The 26,304-nt window shown below is 47.0% G+C and overlaps 2 protein-coding genes and 1 long non-coding RNA gene across 12 annotated transcripts in view; 1 reads left to right on the forward strand and 2 right to left on the reverse strand.

Moving 5' to 3' along the window:
* Positions 1-296: 296 nt before the first annotated feature.
* On the reverse strand, positions 297-9,413 carry LOC135282748 (coiled-coil domain-containing protein 81-like). 4 transcript variants are annotated; one of them, XM_064392781.1, is made up of 12 exons: positions 9,201-9,413; positions 8,709-8,770; positions 7,677-7,830; positions 7,230-7,486; positions 6,614-6,699; positions 6,384-6,457; positions 6,188-6,284; positions 5,854-5,977; positions 5,665-5,781; positions 4,989-5,125; positions 4,774-4,899; positions 304-772 (listed from the first exon to the last, which is right to left on the reverse strand). In XM_064392781.1, exons 1-12 carry the CDS (start codon positions 9,277-9,279, stop codon positions 709-711), a joined length of 1,377 nt encoding a protein of 458 aa, XP_064248851.1. In that variant the 5' UTR covers positions 9,280-9,413; the 3' UTR covers positions 304-708. The 4 variants fall into 4 exon arrangements, with proteins under 4 accessions (XP_064248854.1, XP_064248851.1, XP_064248853.1 ...); XM_064392783.1 differs by lacking the exon at positions 304-772 and adding an exon at positions 4,274-4,313 and having other exon boundaries at positions 9,201-9,412; XM_064392782.1 differs by lacking the exon at positions 304-772 and adding an exon at positions 4,587-4,638.
* A 6,042-nt stretch (positions 9,414-15,455) lies between these two features.
* Positions 15,456-17,126, forward strand: LOC135282750 (uncharacterized). 2 transcript variants are annotated; one of them, XR_010348794.1, is made up of 3 exons: positions 15,456-15,472; positions 15,810-15,918; positions 16,325-17,126. It is a non-coding gene; the product is annotated as an uncharacterized LOC135282750 (long non-coding RNA). The 2 variants fall into 2 exon arrangements; XR_010348793.1 differs by having other exon boundaries at positions 15,463-15,918.
* A 7,460-nt stretch (positions 17,127-24,586) lies between these two features.
* MORC2 (MORC family CW-type zinc finger 2) overlaps positions 24,587-26,304 on the reverse strand; it is a 48,780-nt gene continuing 47,062 nt past the window's right edge. For all 6 annotated transcript variants that reach the window (XR_010348791.1, XM_064392775.1, XM_064392776.1 and 3 more), the window contains one exon: positions 24,587-25,495. Coding sequence is in view for 5 of the 6 variants with exons in the window: in XM_064392775.1 (XP_064248845.1) it covers positions 25,427-25,495 (69 nt within the window). In the remaining variant the exon portion in view is untranslated. The remainder of the gene's footprint in view (positions 25,496-26,304) is intronic.

Below are 26,304 nucleotides of genomic sequence, written 5' to 3' on the forward strand. Positions count from 1 at the left end.
TGGGGGGAAAAAAGGAAAAGGAAAAGGAAAAGGAAATATTTTGAACTTTACAGCACACTCCCATCTCACCGCATGGCAGAGGCAAAGATGGCGACCGCCCTTCTGTGTCTATGGGGACGGGAGGAGAAAAGAGTTCACAGCAGCTGGGAACCTCTTGAATTTCTGGCGTGGGTCTTCTCCTTGCAGCAGGCGACGTTGGGGTCTCGGGTTCGGGACGGTCCCGCCGGCTCCCCGGACAGCCGAAGAAAAAAAAAAAAGAAAAAAAAAAATTAAAAAAAAAAAAAAAAAGCAGCCAATCGCCGAGAGAATTCCCGATACAGCCTCTAAGCTAGGCAATGAGAAGGGAAAAAACTTTTTGCTCCACGCGGAGGCGGAGGGGGGGTGGGGCGGGGGAGACAGATAACAATCCAACAAAAGGAACAATGTAGTCTCCCGGCCCACCCTGTCCGGAGGACCCAGAGGAGAGCTTGAACAGAGCCCGTGCAGGAACCCAAAGCTCTCTGCCCCACACCCGGATCCACATTAAAGCTGCAGCACACATTTTCTGGGCATAAAGCAGACGCTTAGGGAATAAAGCATCATCATAAAATCACCCCAAGGCAGTACCAAATTCCCCAAAAGACAAGACACATTGGAGGAGGGCACAATGAGTGGGGTTACCTTGTGTGCTAGTCACTTACTTTTTTCTGTCTTTCCTCCAAATACTCCTCACCAGATGACTCTCTGTAGAAATGCATGGTGACTAATCAGACTAGTGATCAGATGCAAGGCTCTGGGTGGAAAGAAAGTTGGCCAAAGTTAGAGAAAAGCAGCTTCTTGCCCGTGAGCAAAAGGAAACAGCCCTTTTCCAGAGTTGTGTGTGGAGGGGTGAAGGAGAATGGCCGCCTCTACTGTTTGCTTGGATTATAGGTGAGAGCTGGGTCTTCTGGGTGCAGAAGAGTACTTTGTGAAAAGGCTTTCTTCAGCCATAAGAATCTTTTCTTGTCCATCAGCATCTGGTGTCTTTGCAGGCCTTAGTGAGGGAGTAACTTGACCACAAAGGGTCCTGTTTCCTCTGCAGAAGATTTGTGTGGCCTGGCAGCAACCAGACAGTGTTGGGGTGGGGGGAGTCCACAACTTGGACACCTACTTCATAAACCTTGTCTTGCAGCATTTGATATACATGCTGACACTGGCTGGTGCCACTTGCTCTCCTAGGAGCAGAGCTGGTCATATGAGTCCTTGTTCAGTCAGCTCTGAGGGATGGAAAAACAGCAGTGATTCTAGGAAGATAGGTCTCAATTTTTCTCTAGAAGCTGCCTTTGGGTGTTATGATCAGAAAAGGTTCAGCAGAGCATAGGGAGCATGTTGTTTGAGTTCATAAACTCATGGAATCCCAGTTTGGAAGGGACCTCAAGGATCCAGCACCAACCCTTCCTGGCAAAAGCACAATCTAGACAAGACTGGCCCAGCACCCAGTCCAGCTGAATCTCAAAAGCGTCCAATGTTAAGGAATCCACTATAGGATACACAGGACAACCCCGATGAAGGGAGAAAATTATGCATCCAACTCCATTGATATCAGAAGGGTAATTAATTATTATACTATATTATTCTATACTATATTACACTACATCTAAACTGAATCTGTACAAGCACTCAACTCCACTGAACTGAATCTTGTGACTGTCTGCTGACTGACAGTCTGCACACATGCTTGGCCCTGATAGGCCAAGGAAACAAAACACCATCACTTTGGGTAAACAGTCTCCAGAATACATTCCACAAGAGCAGAACATGAGGAGCAGCAATAAAGATAAGAATTGTTTTTTCTTTCTCTGAGGTTCCTCGTTACAATTCCCAGAAAATATCCTTGGGAAGTTGTGCCTTGCTTTTCTCTGTGAAGAGAAATGCGGCCATGATCCACTACTTCCCTGGGGTGATTATTCCAGTGTCTGATTGTGTTCTCATTGTGGAAAATTTTCCTCTTCATCCAATTGGAACCTCCCCAGGAGCAACTTGCATGCATAAATGTGTCATGCTCAAAGTTTCAAGGTCATCCCTAGCTTCCTGTGACTGATGAAGTGCATTTGAAAGGATGCTGTCATTTGGATTTCCCGCTGTTGCCAGAAAGATGCTAAAATGGAGGACATGGGCATCCTGGATCCTCAGCATTGCTTCGCACCTTGTTTCTGTAGTGCCCTGCCACTGTGCTAAGTGACATGGTTAGTCACCGGTGAATGATGAGGAGGGGGAAAAAACGTGAACCAAACCAGCCCTGAAAAGACACATCAGGTGGCACCATACAAAACCAATCAGAAACTGGTGTGAGATTCTATTAAAAGCTGGAATTCTATGGAGGAAAAAAAAAATCATTCCTTATTTGGTAAACCTTGTTACATACAGGTAAAACTGTATAAAAGAAAGACCTTGTAAAAAATAGTTCAGTCCTTGCTAGTCTAAGCTAGCCTATTAAGTTTCTTTAAGAAAAATTATAAGAATGAGAATCAGTTCACATAACAATCTATTCTTGCAAGAAAACAGTTTGCACCTAAAAAATAAGTCTATCCCATGAGAATCTGTGAAGAAAGGATGTAAACACATCTAGAAAGAAAAAAGTTTGATGGACATGTACACTAGCCATTACCAACCAATGAACTGAATTTCATTGGATTGCTGGCTAACTAAATTCAAACATGATGCCTTCTGATACCATATAAAAATGAGCTGTGTGCAATAAAAATTGGGCTATTCCACACAAAGAAACAGGTGTCTTGTCTGAATCAATTGCAACAAAACCCTTGAGGTTTTTTGCTGTGATTTTAGTTCTAGGGATGCACAAAGGCACTGACACATCAGACTGGAGAGCACAGAGATGTGCTGGTGCCTTTTCTGCCCAGGGAAGGTAAAGGCCAGGACCTTTCTGGTCCCACACTGTAGGAGTGTGCCCCTTAATGAGAGAGTGGTAAAACTATCTTTTGTCCCCCCAAAAAGGAAAGAAGCCCAGAAGTTTCTCTCAACAATTAGATGAAAAGCCACCTCATAGGACCTCAGAGACTTCACCAAAACCTTGAGGACAGCTAATTGGATAGAAGCCAAAAAGTTCCACCTGAACCATCAGGTAGAAAAAGAAGAGAACAAAAAAGGTAAGAGCTTTTGTGAGGTGTTTTTACCAGGAGCAGACCTCTGCACCTGGCTCAAGTTTTTCTGTTTGTTATTTTGCCTTTTATTAAACCTTTTTGTTTCTAACACTGCAGCAGAAGTCATCCTGCTTATTTTATGCCCCCAAAATAATAGCTGAGCTATCCTTGGGTGTATTATATTTCTTTTGAGAGCTTATGAGACCTGGCCCAAGAAAAAGAAATATAATACCACACCTTTGTGTGGGAGCAATCCCTGGATGTGTTCAAATTTTGGAGGTGGAATCAAAATTTGGGAGGAGGGCTCATGAAGAAGAAGGACAGTGCCTTCCCTTCCTGGGGGAGGAAAATACCCAGGCCCAGGGTTGGTGGGGCAGATGTTGGGCCCAGGGAAGGTAAAGGCCACTGACAGCTTTCTGCAGTGCTCCACAGTCTCCCCAGTGTTCTCAGGGTTCTCCTCAGGGCTCCCAGTGCCCCTCCCATTGCTCCCTGTCTCCTGCACTGCTCCTAGTGCCCTCTCCAGTGCTCCCACATTTGCCTCACTGCTTTCCAGTGCTCCTCCTTCCAGTCTTCCCCAGTCTCTCCACTTGGATGGTGGCAATTTGCTGGAGAGTGACATCCCAGCAGGCATCAATGGTCCCATGGGTGATCATTGCTCCCCAAGCATGTCTCCCTCTTGGTTTCATATCATCTGTGCCAGGAAATGCACTCTGGAGATCTCCCAGATATCTGGATTCTCCTCCTGTCAGGTACCAAGGGAGGGTGGGGGGGCTTGAGGGCTGGCACAGGTGCCCCATGAGGACCAGGACTTTTGAAGGAGCCTCACCTACCTGTTCCTCCTGAAGAGCAGGTACCTGCAAGCATGGCACCCACCTTGGGCTATTCTGCTGCTCAGTCCCACCCTGAGCAGGAGGCAAAGAGGCAAACCCAGTTTCTCACCCTCCTGAAGAGCCCATGTCCCCCCATGAGGCCCCCCTCCCCTGTCCTTATCCCCATGGTCCCAGCACACTCTCAGCCATTACACAGCTTCATCACCAGGCCGAGACCACTCAGTCAGGTGGGAACAGAGGTATTTATTTTGTATCCACAGGTGGACCTCAGCAGGTGAGCAGCCTCCCAGCCCCATCACCAGCAGCCTCTGCTGCAGCCACAGCTCCAGCCCCAGCCCTTCATGCGCTGGACCAGCACCTGGAGCTGAGGTGAGAGGGAGAGAGGGAGAGGTCCAATCAAGCAGGCGGGCAGAAGGCAGAGAATTTCTGCAGGATTGGCTCAGGCCATCAGATCACATCAAGGTGGCCATGCAGATGCCTCTGGTGATTTCCCAGACCATGAGAAGGTCCCTGGTGCAGCTGAGGCAAAGCCAGATTGGGCTGAGACCTTGGGTGTCGCATATAGGTGTCCCCACTCAGGACAAGGTATTGTGGGGTAGGACTCTGCCAGGAAAGGACATGCTCTCAAGTCTGGGAAGGGGACGGCCTGCCATCAAGGTCCCTCTGTCTTCAGCCAGGACTTTTCTGTCCTGTATGGGAAGCCAATGCTGGGTGTCCAGGTGGGTGCTAGGGGAGTCCAGCCCACAGGCAGCCTCCAGATCCCACTTCTGTCCCCCAGAGCTGCCTCAGCAGGAACACAGGAAATTCCAGTCCTGTGGAGTTACCTGCAGAACTGCCTTTGCTGCTCCTGCCGCCGCCGGTTGTTCTCAGCCAAAAACATGAAGATGTTCCTCCGTGTCTGATGTGGCTCCAGCCCATGTAGCACCTGGATGGCTCGTGGGGAAAGGTGTCTGCAACAACAGGGAATCATCATCCCAGAGCTGCCAGCTGCCTCTACCCTCACCCCACCCTGCACCCACACAGTCCCACATCCACCCACCTGGACCCAGGCTGGAATCTCTCTGCGATTTTCTCTGTGGGGAGGGGGGTTCCAGCTGTCCCCCACCTCACAGTGACCCCCTTTCGTGGGGGCTGGGATGGACGGTGTGGAGCCCAAGCATCTCCAACGCTGAATACCTGCCAAGGAGGGGACACTCTCAGCAAACACAGATGCCACTTCCCAGAGGACCCCTGGATATGTGGGAGCCAGGAGACTTGGCACCCCAGCATGGCTGATGGCTGCTTTTGCCCCCCAGAGTTCTCCCTTGTGGGACATATAGGTAATTCCCTGCCCTGCACCTGGGCGACCCCCAACTGCATCCCTGGGATGTCCATCTCTTTGAGTCCTAAGAGTCCCCTTGAAGGCCCAGGACACTCTAACCCCATCTGAGTCCCCTCTCTTAATCTGGGTCCCCAGGGACTCCTATCACCTGGGGTCCTAAGAGTCCCCCCCAAGTCCCAATGCACCACCCCCAACTAGCCCAGGAGTGCCCAGAAGCCCCCTGGGACAGCCTAAGCCCTCCAGAAACATCCAGCCTCTTTCCAAGGGGCCTGTCACTTGCCTCATCAGTCCTTTGTGGTCCCTCCTGACCTCCAATTCCACCCTCTGTGCCCCTGTCCCAGAGGGGTTCTGTGGCCAGCCAGGATGACCTGACACAGAGGGTCTCTGCCCCTACCTGCGGTATCTGTTGGTCCTTCCCAGCAGCCCAGGCTTCCCATGTTGCCCATTCTGCCTTCTGTTCTCTCCAGTGGGAATTCCCATGTTCCCATTCTGCATACAGCTGCCAGACCTCCTGGAGGTGTCAGGCATGATTAGGCTCAGCTTTTGAGGGGCTTCCTTCAGGTCTGACCTATCTGGCACATACCTGCAGTGCTCTCTGGCAGTTCTCAGAAGCCAGGAGTGTGATGTCAGGCCTGGCTGAAGGAGCTAACTCCTGCCCACCTGCCTCTCTCATCCTCGGAGAGCTGGCTGGGCATGGGGTAAGCACACTGCAGAAATACCAGCAGTCATCAGCATGAGCGTGGGGCAGATAGGGAACCTGTTTCCCTCAGGGCCAAAACTCCACAGGTGTTCAGAAGAATGCGGGAGCTAGGGCTGTTCCCGTGGACCTTCCTAAGTTGCTACACAGTCCAAGGGTCTGAGGGGGATTTCACCCAGGGTGCAAGGATCCCTCCAAACCATTCCCACAAGAGTTTCACCTGGCAGGTGGCTTTGACCTTGGCTCTTGCTGCCTTGTGCCTGGCCTCTGGTATGGCAGCACAAGGAGGGAAAACTTTCCAGGATGCTCTTGCTCCCCTGAGAAAGAAGGAAGCTCTTGGGAACAGTCCATGAGGTTGTGTGGTCACAGATGTGATCACCCCATGTGTGACAGAGCAGCAGGAACCCATTCCATACCCGTTCTGACCCTGTGTTTCTCTGCAGCCTTTGTATGTTGGGTGGAAAAAGCATCAGACACAGTAAGCTGAAACCTGGAATCACAGAATGACAATATCCTGAATCGGAAGGGACCCACAAGAATACGTGAGGCTAACTCCAGAAGAAAATGATGCCACATGCTTGAGAAATGGCAGACCCCACACCCTGCAGGCAATGAAAGAACCAGAAAATCAAGAAAATGCACTCACCTGGGGAACATGTGGGCCTGTGCAGCCTGCACCCCCTGAGCAGTGGTCACTCCATTGTTGACACCAGAACCTGGTATACTTAGCCTCTGCAGAGTGACAGGGAGCTGTCAGGAGATTTCCATGGAGAAAGCAGACCGGTCTCCTGCTCCTATAGGAGCCACTTCTCCAAACTCCTCTTCCCAAATCTCATTTGTTAACATCATGGAATCAAAGAACCAATAAGACTGGAAGAACCCTTGGAGGCTAACAAGTCCAACAATGGCTACATCCACATATCTCTTAAATCCCTCCATGGTTGATGAGTCCACCATTGCCCTGGGCAGCCTATGTCAGGGGTGGACAGCCTCTTACATGAAGAAATTTTCCCTAAAATCCCACCTAAACCTCTCCTGGTGGAATTCATCTTCTGTTATCTGGGAGAACAGGCTGACCCCACCTGGCTTCACCCTCCTTTCATGCAGATGCAGAGCAAAAAGGTCCTCCCTGAGCCTCCTTTTATTCAGGCTCAGCCACCACAGCTGCTCCTCATGAGACTTGTGCTTCAGATCCTTTCCCATCCTCTCTACCCTTCTCTGCGTACTCTCCAGAACTTCAGTATCCCCAGATTCGAGCTCACCGTGAGCAGCAGAGCCACCCAGGTGTCCTGACTCTCCAGTGCTGCAATGCAGCTGCAGTGGAATTGCATGCACAGGACATTGTCCTGGCAGGACAGGATGCCAATATTCTCAAAGGTGAATGCAGGGCGCTGCCTGTCCCTCAGCTGGAAGGAGTACAAGAGAATGGTCTCCTCCACACAGCCCCTCACCACGTCAGGCGAGAGGGAATTGGTCTGGGACAGCCACCAGTAATCCAGTGGCATGATCACGATGTCACCTGCAAAGAGGAGAGCATTGTCACTACCACAGCTGAGCAAATTTTCATGTGAGATTCATGGCAAAATGTCAGAAAGACAGGTCAGTCTGGGGGCAATTCAAGCAGTCCTCCAACTTTGGAGGCAATTCCCCCCTCCCCCAGAGAGCAGAGCACACAGTGCCCCCAAATGTGGAGCTAGATCCCTTCTCACCAGGGATCATCACAGTTGGGAACACCAGCTCCTGTAGACAGGACATGTCCATGTCCAGCTGGAACACGGGTCTTCGAACCACATACACCTCTTCTGTGCTGTTGATTTGCTCTGGGACCACAGCAAAGGTCCCAAGACCTGGGACAAGAACACCCTGTCCAGGAAGAAATCAAAACAGTTGAGATAGCTGTCACATCCCAGACCCTTAAATCCAGGGGTTAAACTCAAAGTTCCTTTACTCTAGCTGGTGCAAAGGAGAAACCCCCACCAGCTATATTCAAGAGGTGAAAAATCACACAAAAGAAAGCTAAGGAAATTTTGGCAAAGGAATAAATACACTAACAAATTCAACATAAAACCACTTATCAGTCATCCCATTACTTAGCATTTACCCAAAAAGGTTCCATGAAAAGAGGATTAGAAGGAGAGACAGAGACAGAAAAGGTACAGCAAAACACACCTATAGCTACCAGCTCCTGGGTTCCCCCAGAGTCCCAGACAAGGCACAGTCCACATGCTGGCTACCTTGTGGTCTGCCTGTTTTAAGTCCTTGGGCCTTTGTGGGCCCATGCCCCAGGCGGAACTGCTGGTTCCACCATGGGCTATGATTGACAGCCCAGCTAGGGGCTGGGGGCGGGACAGAGCATTGCTTCACTATGCAAAGCCTGGCCTGCCCCTCCCATCAGACACAGACACTGGCATTACAAGTGCAAGATGTCTCGAGACATTGTTCTAATCCAGTCTCTGACAAAAGGAAGCGTGAAAACTGTGGGGAAAACCCATGTTCTCCATTTTTTTACTTTTCCTCTCCAAAATATTCACAAAAATTCCTCAGCTAAAGAAGAACCCAAGCCATTCCAACTCAGGGAAAGATTCCCATGGATGATCCTTGCATAGACCCAGCAGGATCCTGTATCTCTCTGCTAGATCTCTCCACCCCTGGCCGTTCAGGGTACACTAGGATGAGTTCTCCCAGGGTGTTGCCATGATGCGTGGGGAGAGGGACCACAGGAGTCCAAGACAGCAGCCAACCTTGTCCAGCTTCATCTGTCCTAGGATGTAGGCAGACACGACATCCCAGATGGCCACCACCTCTGGAAAATACCAGAAAGAGGCGTCAGGTTGCACTTGTGGCATTTTGAGGAGCTCTGTGGAGTGACAGATGGGGCTGACAAAGAGTCTGGACTGGACTGTGCCCCTGGTTCTACTCCCCAAGGGAGTTGGGTTCTCTCTACTCCCCAAGCAGGGCTGGGGCAGAACTGGGGGTGTGAAAAGGCCTCAGAACCAGGGCTGTGGTCATCTAACCCCCAAAAGGAGATCACAACCCAAAATCCAGCTGGCTCCTGAGAGCCCAGTAGGAGCTGTCAGACCTCCAATAAGAGCCAGAAACTTGAGAGGTCAGAGCTCCCACAGCTCAGAAGCTGGCTCTGGTAGGGGGACATGCTGTGCCCATGGGACCCTCACAGCAGCCCCAGCTCTGTCCAACCCTCCTTCTGGCCCCTGGGGGGCTCTCAAAACCCTTACCTTTGGTGGAGAGACACAGGAGTGTGGGGAACAAGTAACTCTGCTTCTTGCTGATGCTGATGGTGCAGCACCCCTCCATCTTGTTCCCCAAATGATCAGCCCCCTGCCCTGCCTGTCCCTGAGGGCCCTCCCATTAAAACTCCCACACCCACCAGAACAACCCCCCAACCCTGACTGAGGCTGCCGGCAGTGCCCAGCATCCCCCAGTTGTCACCATGGGGGCTGCCACCTTGTGATGTCACTGGCAGACTGGGGAGGTGCATTGTGATATCAGCAGAAAGATGGCACCTTGGAGATGGGGGAGGAGGGTTGTGGAAAGAAGAGCCTGTCCTGGCCCACCTCAGGTGTCGCCAGGTGTCAAGAGGTGTCACTGCTACTGAGCTGGGTTGCCTTCCTAGAGAAAATCATAGCTAATAACCAAAATAAACATATAAAAATATAAATTTATCAATAATATCTATTAAAAATTATGAAGAAACTGTTTTCTGGGCTTTTTTTTTTTTTGCTATGATGTATGACAGCTTAAGGGTTTTTATCCTGGCTCACACATTTCCAGGGGTCCTCTACGAAGTGGCACCTCTGGTTTGCTGAGGGTGTTTCTGTCGCTATTGAGTTAGGGACGGCTGATAGAAAGCAACATTTGACTCCATGCTCAGAAGGCAGAAGAGCAAATTTTATTAGAACTTTGTGGTATTCACATTCTCTGAACAGAGAGAGATATAATTCTCTCTCCCAGGATTTTTCCTGGGGAAGGCAGTGAGAAACTCAGAGAAGAGAAAACAATTCTTATCTCTATTCGCTGCTCCTGTTGTTTGGCACATGTGGAATGTGTTATGGAGATTGTTTACTGAAGGTGATGGTTGTTTGGATTGATTGGCCAGTTGGGTCAAAGCTGTGTCATGGCTGTCTCTAGACAGTCACAGGGTTTTCTTGAGTATCTCTTTACTATAGTTATAGTATCAGTGTAATATAGAATAGCTTAATGAAGCATTTCTTCAGCCTTCTGAAATCATGGAGTGAGAGCACATTATTCCTTCATCGGGGCCTGCTCTGCATCAATAGAACTTCACATTTTTATAGGCAAAATCGTTCACCCAGAACTTCTGAGTTTTTACATTGCCTCAGAGATGCAATGCATCGCCATACACCATTAGATCCTGAAACCAAGATAGGGATACAGCAGCTAATAAATTTATTTTTAGGGCGATCTATGGGAGATATCAGGAGGAAACTTCAGAAGCTCCAGGAACCAGAGGGAAGGAATTTGGAGGCCTTGCTAGATGAGGCATGGAGGGTTTTCAGCAACAGAGAAGAAGGATATAAGCAAGGGATGAGAAAGTTAATGGCAGTAGTAAAAGAGGAAGGTAAAGGAAGGCGGAGACAAGGACCACCTAGGCAAGGAGTGCCACCCCAGCTGGGCAAAGATCAGTGTTCAAATTGCAGAAAATTTGGACACTGGAAAAACCAGTGCCCTGAACAAAAAAGAAATGGGAAAGGGAACCAGGGAAGGGAGGTGGTGGTTGCTCATACAAAAAGCGACTGAAGCGAACCAGGGGACCTTACCCCAGGAGATCCACTGGTTATAAAAATGAAACTGGGGAAGGAGGGAAAAGAGGTGGAACTTACAGTGGACACAGGGGCAACATTTGCAGTTTTAAATAAAACTTTGGTGCCAGTGGGGAATGAATATGTTAGGGTAAAGGGAGCAACTGGCCAATCTGAAATAGCATATTTTTGCAAGCCACTCAAATACAAATATGGAAAACAGTGGGGCATCCATAAACTCTTATATATGCCCAATTCCCCAGATTCGCTCCTAGGGAGAGATTTCTTGGAGAAGCTAAAGGCAACTATTTTGTTTAAAAATTGAGAGGTTACTCTGGAATTGAATGAGCAAAAATATGTAGAAGCACTGAGTTTAATATTGACAGCCATTAAAGCTAAAGATGAAATTAGTGAGGAGATCCTGGATCAAGTGTTTCTGGGAGTATGGGCCTCCAATGTACCAGGGAGGGTGAAAAATGCATCACCAATATAAATTTAGCTTAGGGAATGAAAGCAACTGGTTAGAATGAAATTGTATCCTTTGAGGAAGGAAGATAGAGAAGGAATTAGCCCGATAATTGAAATTTTTTCACAGCTGGCATTATTGAAGGAGTGCCAATCTGACTTCACTCCTATCCTGCCTGTCTGAAAACCTGATGCATCATACCGGGTTGTGCAGGACTTATGGGCTGTTAATAAGATAACTGAGGATCTCTACCCTGTGGTGGCTAACCCGTACACCTTGTTAACGTGTTTAACACCAGAGCTAACTTGATTTACTGCTTTAGACTTGAAGGATGCCTTCTTTTGCCTCCCTCTCCATGAAGCCAACCAGAAAATTTTTTCATTTGAGTGGCAAAATTCCAAAAGTGGACAAAAAACTTAGCTCACATGGACAGTCCTACCCCAAGGATAACAACTTGCGAAGGATTTGGAATCCTGGGAAGTTCCATCAGGAGAAGGGCAAATATTGCAGTATGGAGATGACATCCTAATAGCTACCTCTAGAGAAGGGTCTGTGGCCTGGACCGTAAGCCTTCTAAACTTTTCGGGGCTTCAGGGATATAGAATATCAAAGAAAAAGGCTCAGGTAGTAAAACAAAAGGTGATCTACCTAGGTTATGAGGTCAGTGCTGGACAACAGACCTTGGGGAAAGAACGCATAGAAATCAATATACCAAACCCTGAAACCTCAAACAATAAATGAGCTAAGACCCTTCCTGCACATGACAGGATGGTGCAGACTATGGATTTACAACTATGGAGTACTCATGAAACCTCTGTATTCACTCATTGAAAATGGAAGGAGAGATCTTCAATGGAAAAAGGAAGCCACATAGGCCTTTGGTCAACTGAAAAGGGGTCTCATGTCAGCTACAGCTTTAGGACTTCCAGACGTGAGTACACCATTCTTTCTCTTCTCTCATGAGAAACAGGGAATTGCCCTGGAAGTAATGGCATAGGATGTGGGCCCATACATGAGGGGAGTTGCTTATCTTTCTAAACAGCTGGATGCAGCAGCCAAAGGATGGCCAGGTTGCCTCAGAGCAGTGGCCGTAGCTGTACTCAATATTCAGGAAGTTCACCTGTAAGTTCACCCTGGGCCAGAAAATGACTGTGCTAGTGTCACACCCAGTATCCTCAGTACTGGAAACAAAGGGCAGCCACTGTCTCTCCCCACAACAGTTTCTGAAATATCAAGCTATCATGGTAAAACAGGATGATGTAGAGATAGTGGTAACTAACATTGTCAACACAGCCTCTTTTCTTAGTGAGAACCAAGGAGAGCCAATTCATCATGACTGCCTGGAGACTATTTCTCAGGATTTCCTCTGGTTGAGATGATCCCAAGGTGTGTTAAAAGTCTTTTTTCCCCAACCCAGCTGTTGAAGAAGAAATCAGAAGTCTTCAGCTGTCCTTCTCAAGGTTGTTTATTATTTTATCTAAAATATTTTCTGTCTGACCTGCCAAGGTCTGTTCTGCAGGTCAGTCTGAGGCACACTCTGCCCACCCCTGGTATAGTTTATACTACAAACTACGTATTCGATATTTACAGCTATGTTCCAATACCTAGCACCTATGTTAGACTGTGACCTTCTAGTCTAAACCAATCCCAAAGTGCCACCATCACCAAGAAGATGGAGGCTAGGAAGAAGAAGAAAGAAGGACAGGACAATACCCAAATCCCTCCATCTTGTCTCCTAGACCCCCATAGTAAAATTCTTCAAAATTCTACCTTTCACCCTCTGACAACTACTGTTATGCTATCTAAACTTTTGTGTCTTGTAATTCTTCATATCAAGTTGGTAATTTGCTCCATGGGTTAAGATCGAATTCCCAAGTGTCTTTGGCTTCCTGCCAGGGTCTCTGAGCCCCTGCCAGGATTTTGAGCCATCCAGGGCATCCAGAGAGATGTCCTGATTTCCAACAACTATTGAAGCCACTTATTCCAGCTGCTCAGACCTGAAGAACACTCCTTTGGATGATGCGGAAACCTGGTTCACCAATAGAAGCAGCTATGTTATCAATGGAAAATGACATGCTGGGTATGCAGTTACTACATCAAGGGACCTAATCAAATTAGGACCATTATCAGCAGGTACCTCTGCACAGAAGGCAGAAATAATTGCCCTGACCTGTGCATTAGAGTTATCAAAAGCTATTGGTTTTTACCAATATTACTGAATGCTTTGTCTTGTCTGGTCCCTGCTGCTGAACCAAATAGCGGCAACTGTGGTGTTCCACCCCAGAGACACTATTTGGCTACCAGTTGGTCGCAGCTGGGCACGTGGGGACAAGTCCGGGCATGTCAGAGCTCCAGTGCTTACAGGCTGGGGCTTGTTGGTAGAAGAGGGTCACTTCTCAGGCCTCCCTGTGCTGGAGAAACCTTTTAAGGCGATGATGAAGAAAGGAGTTGGTCCTGATGGAGAGTTTAATCCAGAGTTTTTATTCTGGGCCACATGGCCTCTGAATGTAGTAACGACTCCACAAGGACTCCCCAGCGTGTGGTGTGCCCGTCCTTTTACCCAGGCGAGAGGGGGAGGGAACACAAGGACTGCAGCAGCGGCTGGCCTCGAAGACAAACCCCAGCTAGCTGCGGCCAGCACCGCCAGCAGCACGGGGGCACTCTCCCGATCCCGGGCTCTGTCAGGAGAGCGCCTAAGGCTTTCACCTTATGGGATGAGGATCCGCGACGAAGAGAAGGGGCTGCTACCCACAGAAGACAGGAGACGGACTTCGGTGACAGCACGATCCAGATTTAATCCAGGGAAACTGTCATCCGAAGACCTCGAACTGAGGTCTTACAGCGGTTTTTAAAGAGGGGTGAACAGCCAACGGGGAAACAGAGGGGTGTCAGGTGGGGGTGACTGACATAATGGGATGGCTAATAGGAGAGAGCATGGGGAGGGGCCTTGGTCCCTGAACCAATCACTCGATGCCTTGGGTAGAAGATTCTAGATGGGAAGGTTGGGCTATTGAGTGACGGACAGGGCACCAGGGAGGGGTTTAGGGGAAGATACATAGGTTGTCAAGGTAACTGGGAGGGGAAAGACTAGAAGGACGGGGTGATCGAGGAGAGAGAGACTCAGGGCAGAACCACTATAACTAAGGGGGGTACACGGAACAAACCATATTACAATCTGAAAATAAACACCACTACAAAGGACCACCAACCAGGTATGGGGGGAGGGGGTCTCAGGTGAGAGGAACATGTGGATGGGCCAATGGCCCCCCAGGGGTGGAGAGCATCCTTTGAACCTGCCAATCCCTCGATCCTCCCCTGGAATTTCTGGGTTGATAGACAGTGTGCAGCAGGAGTTGGAGTGGGGGAAAGGAGAGATGATTGACACACCACCTGAGGAAGGAAACTTCAGGGAGAAACCAGGGAAACTGAGGCACACCATGACAACACACCATAACACAAAGGAAAGAAAACAACTATTTATACAGATTCAAGATATGCATTTGGAGTAGTGCATGCCCATGGGGCTATCTGCAAAGAAAGAGATCTATTAAATTTGCAAGGAAGAACATTAAACATGCACAAGAAATAATACAACTATTGGAAGTTCAAATGCCTGAGAAAGTGGCAATCATGCACGTTAAGGCACATCAGAAAGTGAGCTCAGAATTGGAATAGGGAAATGAACTGGCAGACAGAGAGACAAAAGAAGCAGCAAAAGGTGAGGTAACAATAGAAGGAGCCTTAATTCCCGATGGCCAAATCTCCCTAGAAGGTAAGCCAGTGTATAATTAGAAGGATAGAAAGGTAATTGAGGATCAAAATGGAACATATATAACCAGGAAGGATGGGCTGTTACAGCAGAAAGGAAACTGGTTATCCCCTTCCATTTACTATGGCCATTAGTAGGAGAGGAACATTGGAAAACACACTGGGGAATTGATGCCTTGTATAATTATTTGATCAAAAGGATCACTGCCAGGAACTTATATGTCACTGTTACTCAAGTGGCCCGGTGTAGCCACAGCTCTCTTCATAGAGAGCAGGAAGGCACAACTTCCCAAGGATATTTCCTGGGAATTGCAGCGAGGAACCTTAAAACAATTATTTTCTCTATTCTCTGCTCCTGTTGTTTTGCACATGTGGAATGTGTTAAGAAGATGGTTTACCTGAAAGGATTTGGTAATTGGATTCTGGTGATGGTTGTCTATATAAATTAACCAATCACTTGAAGCTGTGTCCTGGCTCTGGCAGGCAGTCACAGGTTTTTCTTTAGTATTCTGTAGTATCTCTTTGTAGTATAGTATCTCTTTAATATAGTATAGTATAATGTAATATAGTATAGTTTAATAAAGCAATTGTTCAGCATTCTGAATCAATGGAGTCAGATGCCAATCATTCCCTGTGACAAGGGCACAATGCATTCAATAACCCAGCAGTGTGAACTTTGCCTCCAGACTGACCCAAGAATACCCCTAAACCAAACCTGGGCCAAATTGGAAAGGGCCATGAACCTGGTCATCAGTGGCAAATTGATTTTTCAGAATTACCAAGAAAAGGGGGGTATCAATATTTGTTGGTACTAACAGATACCTTTTCAGGTATGGCCAGAGGCTTTCCCTACCAGGACTGCCAAAGCCCGGGAGGTAACCAAGGTGCTGTTGCAAGAAATAATACCACACTTTGGAGTTCCAGCTACAATATCCTCAGGTAGGGGGACCACATTTTATTTTAAAAATAGTACAGCAGGTCAGTCAACTTCTGGGCATAGATTGGGAATTTCACATGCCATACTGTCCCCAGTCAAGCGGCCAAGTTGGTGAGACTAGGGCAGGAGGTTAATTTGCCTTGGCTCCAGTCCCTCCTGCTAGCATTGCTGCGACTCCCAAATAAGCCCAGAACTAAAAAGCTGAGCCCCTTCAGAATGCTTTATGGGAGACTATATGGTGTGCAGAAAGGGATAGCCACCCAAACTGGGGAAGAAAAACTGACTGCTTATATGGTAGCCCTAGGGAAGCAACTCAGAGAAATTGAAAAACATGTGGCTAGAACTCAGAGCAGAGGTCTAGATGGACCAGTGCATGACATACAGCCTGTGGATTATGTGTCTGTCAAGTGTCTTACAGAAAAGACCTTGGAGCCGCAGTGGGAAGGACTGTTCCAAGTGCCTCTCACCACTTTACTGCAATTAAGATCCAAGAGCAGAACGCCTGAATTCACCACTCTTGCATAAAGAAAGCTGCTGAGGCTCTTTGGAGAGTAACGCCAGGTGATGAACTAAGATTCACTCAAACAAAATAAGTATATTGGGGTAGAAAATGTTTAGCAAACCTTTAGCAATTGCAGGAATTTAATCAAGAAAATTGTTTTGTTAGAGTCCTAGGGTGACGTTATCATGCTTGTATACCCAGTCAGGGGTTCTGTTTATGCTGGATGTTATATTCTGTGCCTTAAAGGCTGGCTCTCACAGTGAAGGTGGGGAGAAGAAGCAGCATGGAGTTTCTTTATCAGCAGCTCTCCCCCACAGTCTGCTGGAACACAGAACTCCACTGTTGTTTTCTGGGCACAGACAGGACAGAACACAGCACTCCTTTTGCTTTTTAGATAGTTTAGCAAGCTGAACCAGTCCAAGTTTTCCCTGGACTGTTTTCCTTTCACTTTTCTTGGAACCGTTCAAACCTGCTCCAGACCAGGACCCAGGGAAACACTGAGAGCTCACACTTCATGGCCTACTGGGGTCTGCTCTGGGCAGCAGCCATTCCCAGCACCAGGGGGACTGATAACAGAGTTACCACTCCCAGGAGAGACTTTTCGGAATTTGTCATCTCTTCAGAGTGGTGAATGAGTTTTGTCACCCAGTACTGTTCATTTCTTGTGCTGGGGAGTGCTTTGCCTGTTAAATAAACCATTTTTTTCCACTTCTCTCCAAGGAAATTCTTCCCGAACTGGCTGGTGGGAGGGGCTGTGTGGGTGTCTTCGAGGGTCCCAGGATGAGGGAAGAGATGAGAATCTTGAATTCATGTTTCAGAAGGCTGATTTATTATAATGATATGATATGATATGATATGATATGATATGATATGATATGATATGATATGATATGATATGATATTGTATTATATTGCTAAAACTATACTAAAAAGAATAGAGATAAAGGATCCATCAGAAGACCAGAAAGGAAAGGAATAGAATGATAATAAAGTCCTGTGACTGCTCACAGCCTTGACACAGGTGGCTGTCATTGATCATCAAGTAAAAACAGTTTCATATGCTGGGTAAACAATTCTCCAAATCACATTCTGAAGCAGCAAAACACGGAGAAGCTGAAGCTTCTCAGGAGAAAAGATTCTGGCAAAAGGATTTTTCATAAAATATGTCTGTGACAGGGCCGTGTGAGCTTGCTTTCTGGGGGGGGGCCCTTTTGGAGGTTTTCTCCCAAATTTGCCCTAAACCAAACCAGAACTAGAAAATACCTCTAGCCAGGATAATTCTGAGTGGCCTTAGTGCCAAGCTTTTACTGGGTACACTAGATTCATGGGAGAATATTCTGATATAAAAAATCTAAACCTGTCAACTGTAGCCATGCACAAAAACCAAGTATATGGAAGGCAAGAGTGGCAAAGACAAAGATTATGGTCACTTCATGGGACTATAGGAGAGGAAATTAGGATAGGGTGTCAGATGATTAATGGAACAGATCATAAGAAAGCAATCCAAATTAGTGTTTCAACCTCTCCCACAGGCAAACACCTGGAGATTTGTAGTTGTTCAAGTGAATCAGACTGTTGGTATAACTTTACATTAGTACAGACCGTTGAGGTGGTTTGTCACTGGGCCCACGATACTATTGGGTTCACCTTCAAATTTAAAATAAATGCCACAGCTGAGCCCATTACTCCAGCCCAAACCCAAATCACGGCACCTAGGCCTGAACCCAAAATTTATAAAATTGGCCCATATGTAATAAGGAAGACAGGCCAACAGCAGTTGTTGTTTAAACCAGAATTCTCTTAAGTGTGTTGAATTATTAATGCAAACTAACATCTCTGAAATTCAACCAGCCTGCTCTTCTTTCCTAAAGACATCCTTTGAGGGTTGGCTGACATGGTTGCAAAAGCAGACATATACCAGAGGTGGAATGTGAAGAGATCTGAGTGGAATATTAGGGACAGGGCTGGGAGTTCTGAATGGAATTGATTCAGAAATATTAGTGAATAAATTGGCCACTGCGACAAGTGATCTAACAAAATTAAAACAACCCTTACGGTCATCTTGTTAGCATTGGGAACCAGTCAGTGGCAGGTTTCGAAAATATTACCAAGTGTGAAAAAAGCAGAAGACCAAGACCATGGATTAATTATAGATGCACTTGCTATGGCTCAAGATAATGTGTCTCTGGCTTTTAGTTGTATACAAGCACAATTATGGTTGCAATCAACAACTGCTTCAATTATGAGAGAAGGAAGTGAAGGAGCTTTACCAATTGAGACTCAAAAAGCCGTTTGGGACAATGCTATGGATTTTGAAAAGAAATTTCAGTCTTGGTGGACTTTAAGTAAACTTCACCTGTGACTTAAGTGATAATGTAGCTAATGCTTTTGTGTTCACCGTATGCAACACCACAGTTTACGTTATTCATCCTATTATAGCATTAGGACTAAATCAGTGCTCTACCCTTCAGAACACAGGACATTGGCACAAAGAGTAAATGAAAAATGGCAAACTGTGAATCTAGAATCTTGCGTTACCTGGGAACAACAGGGATTCATTTGTGAGAGTAACACAATCGATGCTCAAGATATACGTCTTGATACTGAACAGGGTGTTTGTCACTTTGAAATTCATCCGAATACTAGTCAAAGGACTGTGCTTGTATATATATTTGTCAAGGTTGTATTTGAGAACTGCATGTACTTTTATAAAAATAGACAAGAACAATGAACTTCTCAGTGAGAGTCATTTAAACCTTTGTATTTGTAACTTTGTTGAAATTTTAGGGTGTGACTTTCTCTTTCTCTTTCTCACCAGCTAATTAAGTCTGACAATAAGATGTATCACATGTTGTCCCCACCTATTGGAACAAACCTCATTCTAATCAGACAATTAATTAAGCGTCAGGACCTTTTCAAAATTCTAAAGGATATTCAGAAATCTGGAGAGGAAACTTTCATTACTGTCCATCATGATGCAAAGGAAATAAACAAGGTTCTCCAAAGAGTAAAACAAGATGCAAGTCACAATTAGTGGGATTCACTTTTCGGATGGTTGCCTATTGCAGCTGGAATCCTAAATACATTATGTCACCTGTCGTGGTTTGGCCCGGAAATGTGTTTCTGGAAAGGTCTAAGTCGGGCCAATCAGTGGCCAAATTCAAAATTGGCATGTGATGTGGCCATTGAGGATCTGGATACGTCTCTGAGAACACACGGGGGTTAAAAGCAGGAGATTCCCAGAGAACTTCCTCTTTGGGAATCCGGCGTTGGTGAGTAAGGTCTGACCTCTCCCCTGCCCAGCTGCGTCTGGGTGGGGCAGGGGGAGGCCATGACAGGGAGGAGGCCGGGAGCCCCAAAAGGTGCAGAGGTGGAGGAGAACATACAGGGGTTGATGAGACTTGAGATGTCTGGGCAGCCCCCCCGGAGAGAGGGACAGAGATTGTGCTGGCAGCTCAGCCGCCCAGAAGCGGGGGATGCGTCGAGAGAAGGTGCCCGGCAGCTGTGGGAGTCCTGGACAGGCAGAAGTGAAGATTTTAACCCCTTTGTAGACTAATAGAAACCTTACAAATACTGATCCTCCTGAATCAGAATGAGGTGAGAGAGAGATGGGAGATGAAATGGGCAAGCGTGAGGAAAGCTGGAAGAGGAGAGAAGAATCCTGAGTGTAAGAGATGATGGAGTGGCCTTGGGCTGGACTCTTTCTTGTATAGCCATGGACAGACCCGTGTTTTTTCCCTGTGACCCAGAGACTGTATTTAGGGGGAGGCAACACCTGGGAGTCAAGAGTGAAGCAGCGACGTGAACAGAAACGGCTGAAGGGGGTGTGAGATGCCCTCTGTCTCCACGGAGAGGAAGATCTCTGCTCATGAGGCCCCTCGGCCCCAGGGGGTGAAATGTAGGGGGGACGGGTGTCCCGAAGTTGAGAGACTGCTGTTTCTGGAAGTGGGTAGAACATCTTTAAACAGGGAGCCCTAAAAGCAGTCCTGGCCCGTGTCCAGTGGTGAGAGCACTGGACATGGGGGGAGAAGTCACGAGGGCCGATGTTCCCTGGGTGGGGCCATGGATGATGCGGAAGCACAGGAGGTTTTAATTGTGCTTCCGGGGGAGGCCCATGAGGCAAGGGGGGACTCCTCTCTCCCTGATGGATTTGAGGGTTGATAATTTGAGGGATGGTGAATCTGTGGAGAAAAGGGAGGGGGAGGAGGAAAGTATCTGGAAGGTTTTCATTTTTAGCTTGGTATGTGTTCCTTTTTAGATTTGTAATAAATAAAGTGTTGTGTTTTTCCCTCCATCCCCGAATGGGAGCCTGCTTTGTTCTGTTCCCGGGTCACATCTCACAGCAACCATTTTAGAAATATACCCTTCATGGGGGCCCTGGCATTGTGCCAGGGTCAAACCATGACACACCTCATAATTGTTTTACTAGTATTAGTTGGTATAAGTTTAACACTGTATTTTGAAATACTTATTTGGAATTGGAGACTGTTAAAAGGAGTAGCAATATTAACCTCTTTATCCCGAGTACATGGTAAAGCATTAGAAGACACATACCATAAGGATTGGAATTTTTACTAAGTAAAAGAATTTACTACTTTATTTAAAAGGGGGGACTGAAACATGGGATCAGAAACTAGAGGATATACACTAATCACAGAAATTAGAAGGTATTAAGAATAGGCACATAGATGATGGACATTGCTTAACATTTGCTGCATCCTTAGTTGTGTGAGAAAGGAAAAGAATACAGGAAAAGAATACGTGCAAAACAGCAAGAAAGAATGCAAGGATGCCTGATAAGGAGAAAGATGTTTATCAAGAAGAGAATACAGTATGCAAGGATACTGAGATAATAAGGCTCCTTGGGCCCCTGAAACCAGATGAATCTGGTTTCCTAGCTTGGACAGTGGCCAAAAGATCAGTAAGCACATGCAAGGCAGCAGGGTTAAAAGGTCAGTCCTAAGGAAGACACCATACTTCATCCCCTAAAACCCCTGAGACCCCCCAGATGACCACCAGAGACAACTGTGCAGGCCCAAAGGACTGATAAATTTATTATCATACAAAGTGGAGAGGGAGGGAAGCCAGGAAATTATCTATTGTGAAACTTGATGCATATGTAACATTCTAGGTGATAAAACTGCCTCTGTACAAGGGATACACATGTCTTTGTGGAGATATCGCCATGCATCTGGCCAAATAAAACCATACCTACTTTAAAAGCAATTATGAGTTTTACAGTCTCTCTCCACGTGTCAATTGAAGCTTTCTCTCGTTAGAGAAAAACAGTAATTTTAGAGCATTTTTCTCCCAGAATTTGTCTCCGAACTGAGACCGGTACTCACAGAAGCTGCTCTGTGTGATGGCAATTGCTTGCATCTTTAATTGGGGGAGTGTTTGGGTTTAGTATTTTGCCCTTCTATTTCTTTCTGTCATGGAATTTTGTCCCATGTGTCTCTTAGTAAAATATGACTGGTACTTAAGAGAGACAAAAGAAGTTGCCAAGCTCATGGGAGGAGGGCACCTGGCTGAACTTCTCTTACCCTCTACTCCAACAGGGTTTCTCTCAGAGGGCAGAGATACCGAGAGGACTGGGCTGGGGAAAATGAGTTTGGGCACAGCTCCTAGCTCTCTTGCTTTCTCAGCTCTCAGAGGGGGAAGAGGCTGTGGTCGCTGAGGGAAGAATTTGCCACCACCACGGGGTTCAGTCTCCTGCTGCCTCCTACCGTGAGTGGAGCTCTGCTCCTTGGAGTGGCCATTGCACTGGGACCTTATGAGCACCTTCCTTAGCAAACACTTCACCGTCTGCTGAGGTGCCTCAGGGGAAACCCTGGCATCCCTGAGCCCCTTCCTCCTTCAAGGGAGCCTGTCTGGGCCCAGTTTGGGAGCGGGTCTGCTGCTGCTCAGCCCCTGCTGTGCCTGCGCTACTGCTCCAGGGTTTTTTTGCAAGACTGTAACCCCACACCCCGTGACTGTCAGCACACCCCGCAGCTCCTGCTACAGCTGCCTCTTGCTTGCTATCCCGGGTGAGCTCGTTCCTGCCGCTTCAGCTTGCCACTTCCAAGGTTCCTGCTGGGGCACTGTGGTCGGCTGCCCCCGAGGTTTGCGGATCAAGCCCTTTTTCCATCCCTTCCGCCGGCGTGTCCGCCATTACAGCATGAGAGAGCTGAGCGGGCCCGCCCCACAGCGCCCCCTGCCGGCGCGGGGGAGCGCCGCAGCCGCCGGGCCCGGAGCCAGCAGCGCCCCTGGCGGCCGCGCCCGGAACTGCACAGAGGGGAAATGGCCAGCGGCCGAGAGAAAGCTGGGCCTGAGTCTCTGCGGCTGCTCGTGGCTAATGCCACAGCTGCTGTTGTTGGCCTTGCTGCACATACTCGTAAAGAGCTGCTGCTCCTTCTCCCATAGCTTTGCCTGAAAGCCCCTTAATTTCAAAGTTAAAATAATTCTGAGGGAAGGGGGTGATTAGTCTCCTTTCCAAGGGCTGCTTCTGCCTTCCTTGGCAGACACTTGTCTTTCAAACCAAGACAAGGTGAAAGCTCTGGTGGAGACACAAAAAGTGTTTCAAGAAGTGCTCCAAAAGGACAGGAACCACACAGTCCTCCTCATGCCCTTGCTAAGAAGCAACTCTGGGCACTGAGGAACTCTTAGGGACAATGAACACCTCCAAAACTGCATGCACACACCCCTCAGCGTTCTCCATCCAAACCAGACCAATGTTACTTGACACCTCTGCAGAGCTGTGCACGCAGGACATCCTCTCCATTTCCACAGCATTTTAATCCACAGCAACTATCAAGAATTGGCGAATTTCCCAAACTCACTTGGTTTCTCCCAGAGTGATCCTCGCTGCCACACTGTCTTTACTTTCCCGCAGGCAAGAACATCAGTCATCTGCTGTTCCTGCTGCTCTTAGAAGCAGATGCAAAGGGAATGTGGCAGAGAGCTTGAAGGTAAAATGCTCCAGGTCCTCTGAAGCTGCTGGGAGTTTCTCTGTTGGAGTCAGAAGACTTCCCAAGGCAAAACTAAGAAGACGGAAGCTGAGCTTTAACGTGTAAGTTCCCGTCATGTTCTAGTTATGTAGAAACACAAAATTCAGCCAAAGAAAAAGCACAGTGGGAAAGAGGGCTGAGAGTGTCACTATTGTCCAGTGACAAAGGGCTCATTTGGCTTATGTGGTGGTTTTATATGGGAAGCACTCAAGGAAGTGACTTTTCTAGGAGAAGCTGCTAGCATTTTCCTCCATGTCTGATAAATAAGACCAATCTGCAATTAGCTTTGAGAGTTGACAATCTGTCAAACTGATAAGGAAACTGTATACGCCTCTGTGAAGATACTTCTTTAGAATGTCTGCTGTCTCCTGGGAAGGACTAAGACTTCTTTCACCTTAATAAAAAATGCATCTTCTCCGGATTATTTTCATCAGAAACTGCAGTGTATCATAACAACTAATAAACCTCCAGTATGTGTGAGGAAATGGAGACTGGTGGAGCCTGTTCCTTTGCTTAAGAAACGCACTTGCCCCTTTGTGCAGGAAGGTTTATGAGGATAGGGGAATACTCCTCAACTTTATTTATTGTGGGATATCTGGCCCAGATTCTGGATGGAAGCAGTCAGTCTCACCATGTGCTGTGACAAGCACCTGGAATTCAAGTAATAAGCAAAAGCCTTTCCCCTCTTCTGTGGTGTGTAGAAACTTGGGAGTTCTTCAGAACTATAAACAATTAGTGCCAAAGATTTTTGGTGCAACAGATATTTAATTAGGAAGGGTTTGCTGCAAAATATCTATTACACATCCTGGTGTCAACCCCCAGGTTCCATTCCACCTGACTTTCTGTTAGTGGGTACCTCTTGCTTGTTTACAACCATCTAGCTTACAGGGGACTCCAGTTTCCAAACAGGAGTCCACAGACGCTTTGTCCTAGCAGGCCTGAGAAGCTGCTGGCCAGCTGACAAACTCTGACCGAGTTCCCTTGCCACAAGTTGCCTACCAGGAGTTGGCTGCTGAAGGATAAGGGACAAGTGTTTTCCTTGCTGTGAGCACAGTGCCAGATGCCAATCAGCGGTGTAGGGCTCCAAAGGCCCCAAATAGCCTCTCTCTAATAATTAGAAATCTCTAATAATAAAGTTACCTGGTAGAGCAAACTGATCAAAGCAACACAAACCTGAAGGGGTGAAAATAGAACACAGGTCACTTTATTGTCAGGTGGACGAGGAGTTCCTCTGATGCTGTAATTATGTCTCAAAGAAACAGCAGCAGAAGTGAGTGATAAAGTGACTGCAAGCAGAGATCCTGAACGCCAGCATTCTTCCTCTAATGCTCACAGTCCACTGTGAGCAGTCCAGGAGGTGATCCTCTTCTAGAAGGACCCTCAGCCTCTTAGCTAGTACCATGGTGGCAGTTTCACCCACTTGCAGCAACCTCCTGTTCAGGAAGCTCATTACAGGTGCCAGTGCCAAATTTTCGAGTTCCACCAAGGTTCCATCCCCTCTACTCACACTCATACAAGGACATCTCCTTTCTATAGCTCCAATTCATGGCTTTGCTTTCTCTACCTCAAGTTCAGTATCTTCCACAAAAAAAGCCTGACACCCTCTACCACAACTCAAGGCTTATTTTTTAATTGCTGCTAGGTTTTTGCTGGAGAACCAGTAAGCTAAGCAGAGTGCTCCAAGCTCCCAGGTTTAGCATATGAATATACTTGAATTGCAAAATGGGTACTCACACTTCTACATCACTAAAAACACCTATTGTATCAGGCACAGTTCCCATTTCTTTTAAAAATAAATATTTATAAACAAAAGGAAGAGATTCAGATAGCTACAAAGTTAAAAATTTTCCTGCCAACAGTACAAATGTTGTACAGTCACAGGACCAAGTTGTACACCAACACGAGCACTGTCTAAAAAACTCTCTCCTCATCAGCTGCCTCAGTCCACCCGCACAGAGATCCACATCTCCCTTTGCAGCAGCCAGCTCTTCTGCACTTCTCCATGACTTGTACTGCAGCTGCTCAATCGCCTTTCATGATCAAGTCCTCAATATATGCATCCAGTTCATCATCTGTATTAATATCAATGTCCTGAAACCAAAGCAACAAGGAATACCAGTGAGAAGTGAATACTGAGGAACAGCACAAGAAAAGAAGAGTCAGAGCAGCTTAGCACCCTCTGTTACATCTGGCCTGCTCAACCTCTCTGCCTCAACCTCCAGCATCCTCCAGCTGCTGACAGCTTGCCATGACAGCATCCCTAGCTTTCCCTGTCAGCATCCAAAAGACAGGAAACCCATCAACACCTGATGCTCAAACAACACACTCAAGTGATGGACTACTGTACTGATTTTTGTCGAGGCAGGTTTGGTTGGGGCTCTTTTAGATTTAACACGTTTTCCTTACAGGGAGAAAATGCTTCCAGATGCTTTCAGTAGCCTTTCCAGGTTGATCCTGATTTTATTGAAGTAGTTTTTTAGTTTAAAGTTAGTTTATTTATTTAAATGTTTTAATTATATATTTTCTATTTTAATATATAATGTATAACTAATGTATCAATTTTCCCACAATACTTTTTCTATATTGTTTGTTTAAAGGTTTGCATTTCTGTATGTGGAGTTCAGGATCTGCCCAAGATTGTGGCAAAAATTCCCTGATGAGCACTGTCTATGCCTGTGCCTGGGGAAATTCTCAAGCAGCCTCACGGCAGAGAACAGAACCTGTGCATTACATGAGAAATACACCATGAGAAATCGTTCTGAGAAATAACACACATCAGACTCCCACGGCCTGGATCCCAAGTGTGGGCAGTGACAGCCCAAGCTGTTCCCAACTGAGGAAGTTGGAGCTCAGCGAGACACTGGAGTGAAACACTTGTAATGCCAGAAGGGGATGAGCCA

Source organism: Passer domesticus, chromosome 17, assembly GCF_036417665.1.
Source record: "Passer domesticus isolate bPasDom1 chromosome 17, bPasDom1.hap1, whole genome shotgun sequence".
Taxonomy (NCBI): Eukaryota; Metazoa; Chordata; class Aves; order Passeriformes; family Passeridae; genus Passer; species Passer domesticus.

Excerpts from the sequence above, each read along its gene's own strand:
- LOC135282748 (XM_064392781.1), bottom strand. The coding sequence starts at position 9,279 with ATGGAGGGGTGCTGCACCATCAGCATCAGCAAGAAGCAGAGTTACTTG. Across the intron at positions 8,771-9,200 it reads CCTGTGTCTCTCCACCAAAG|AGGTGGTGGCCATCTGGGAT; the intron begins GTAAGGGTTTTG and ends GGTATTTTCCAG. Across the intron at positions 5,782-5,853 it reads ACTGCCAGAGAGCACTGCAG|GAGGTCTGGCAGCTGTATGC; the intron begins GTATGTGCCAGA and ends TGACACCTCCAG.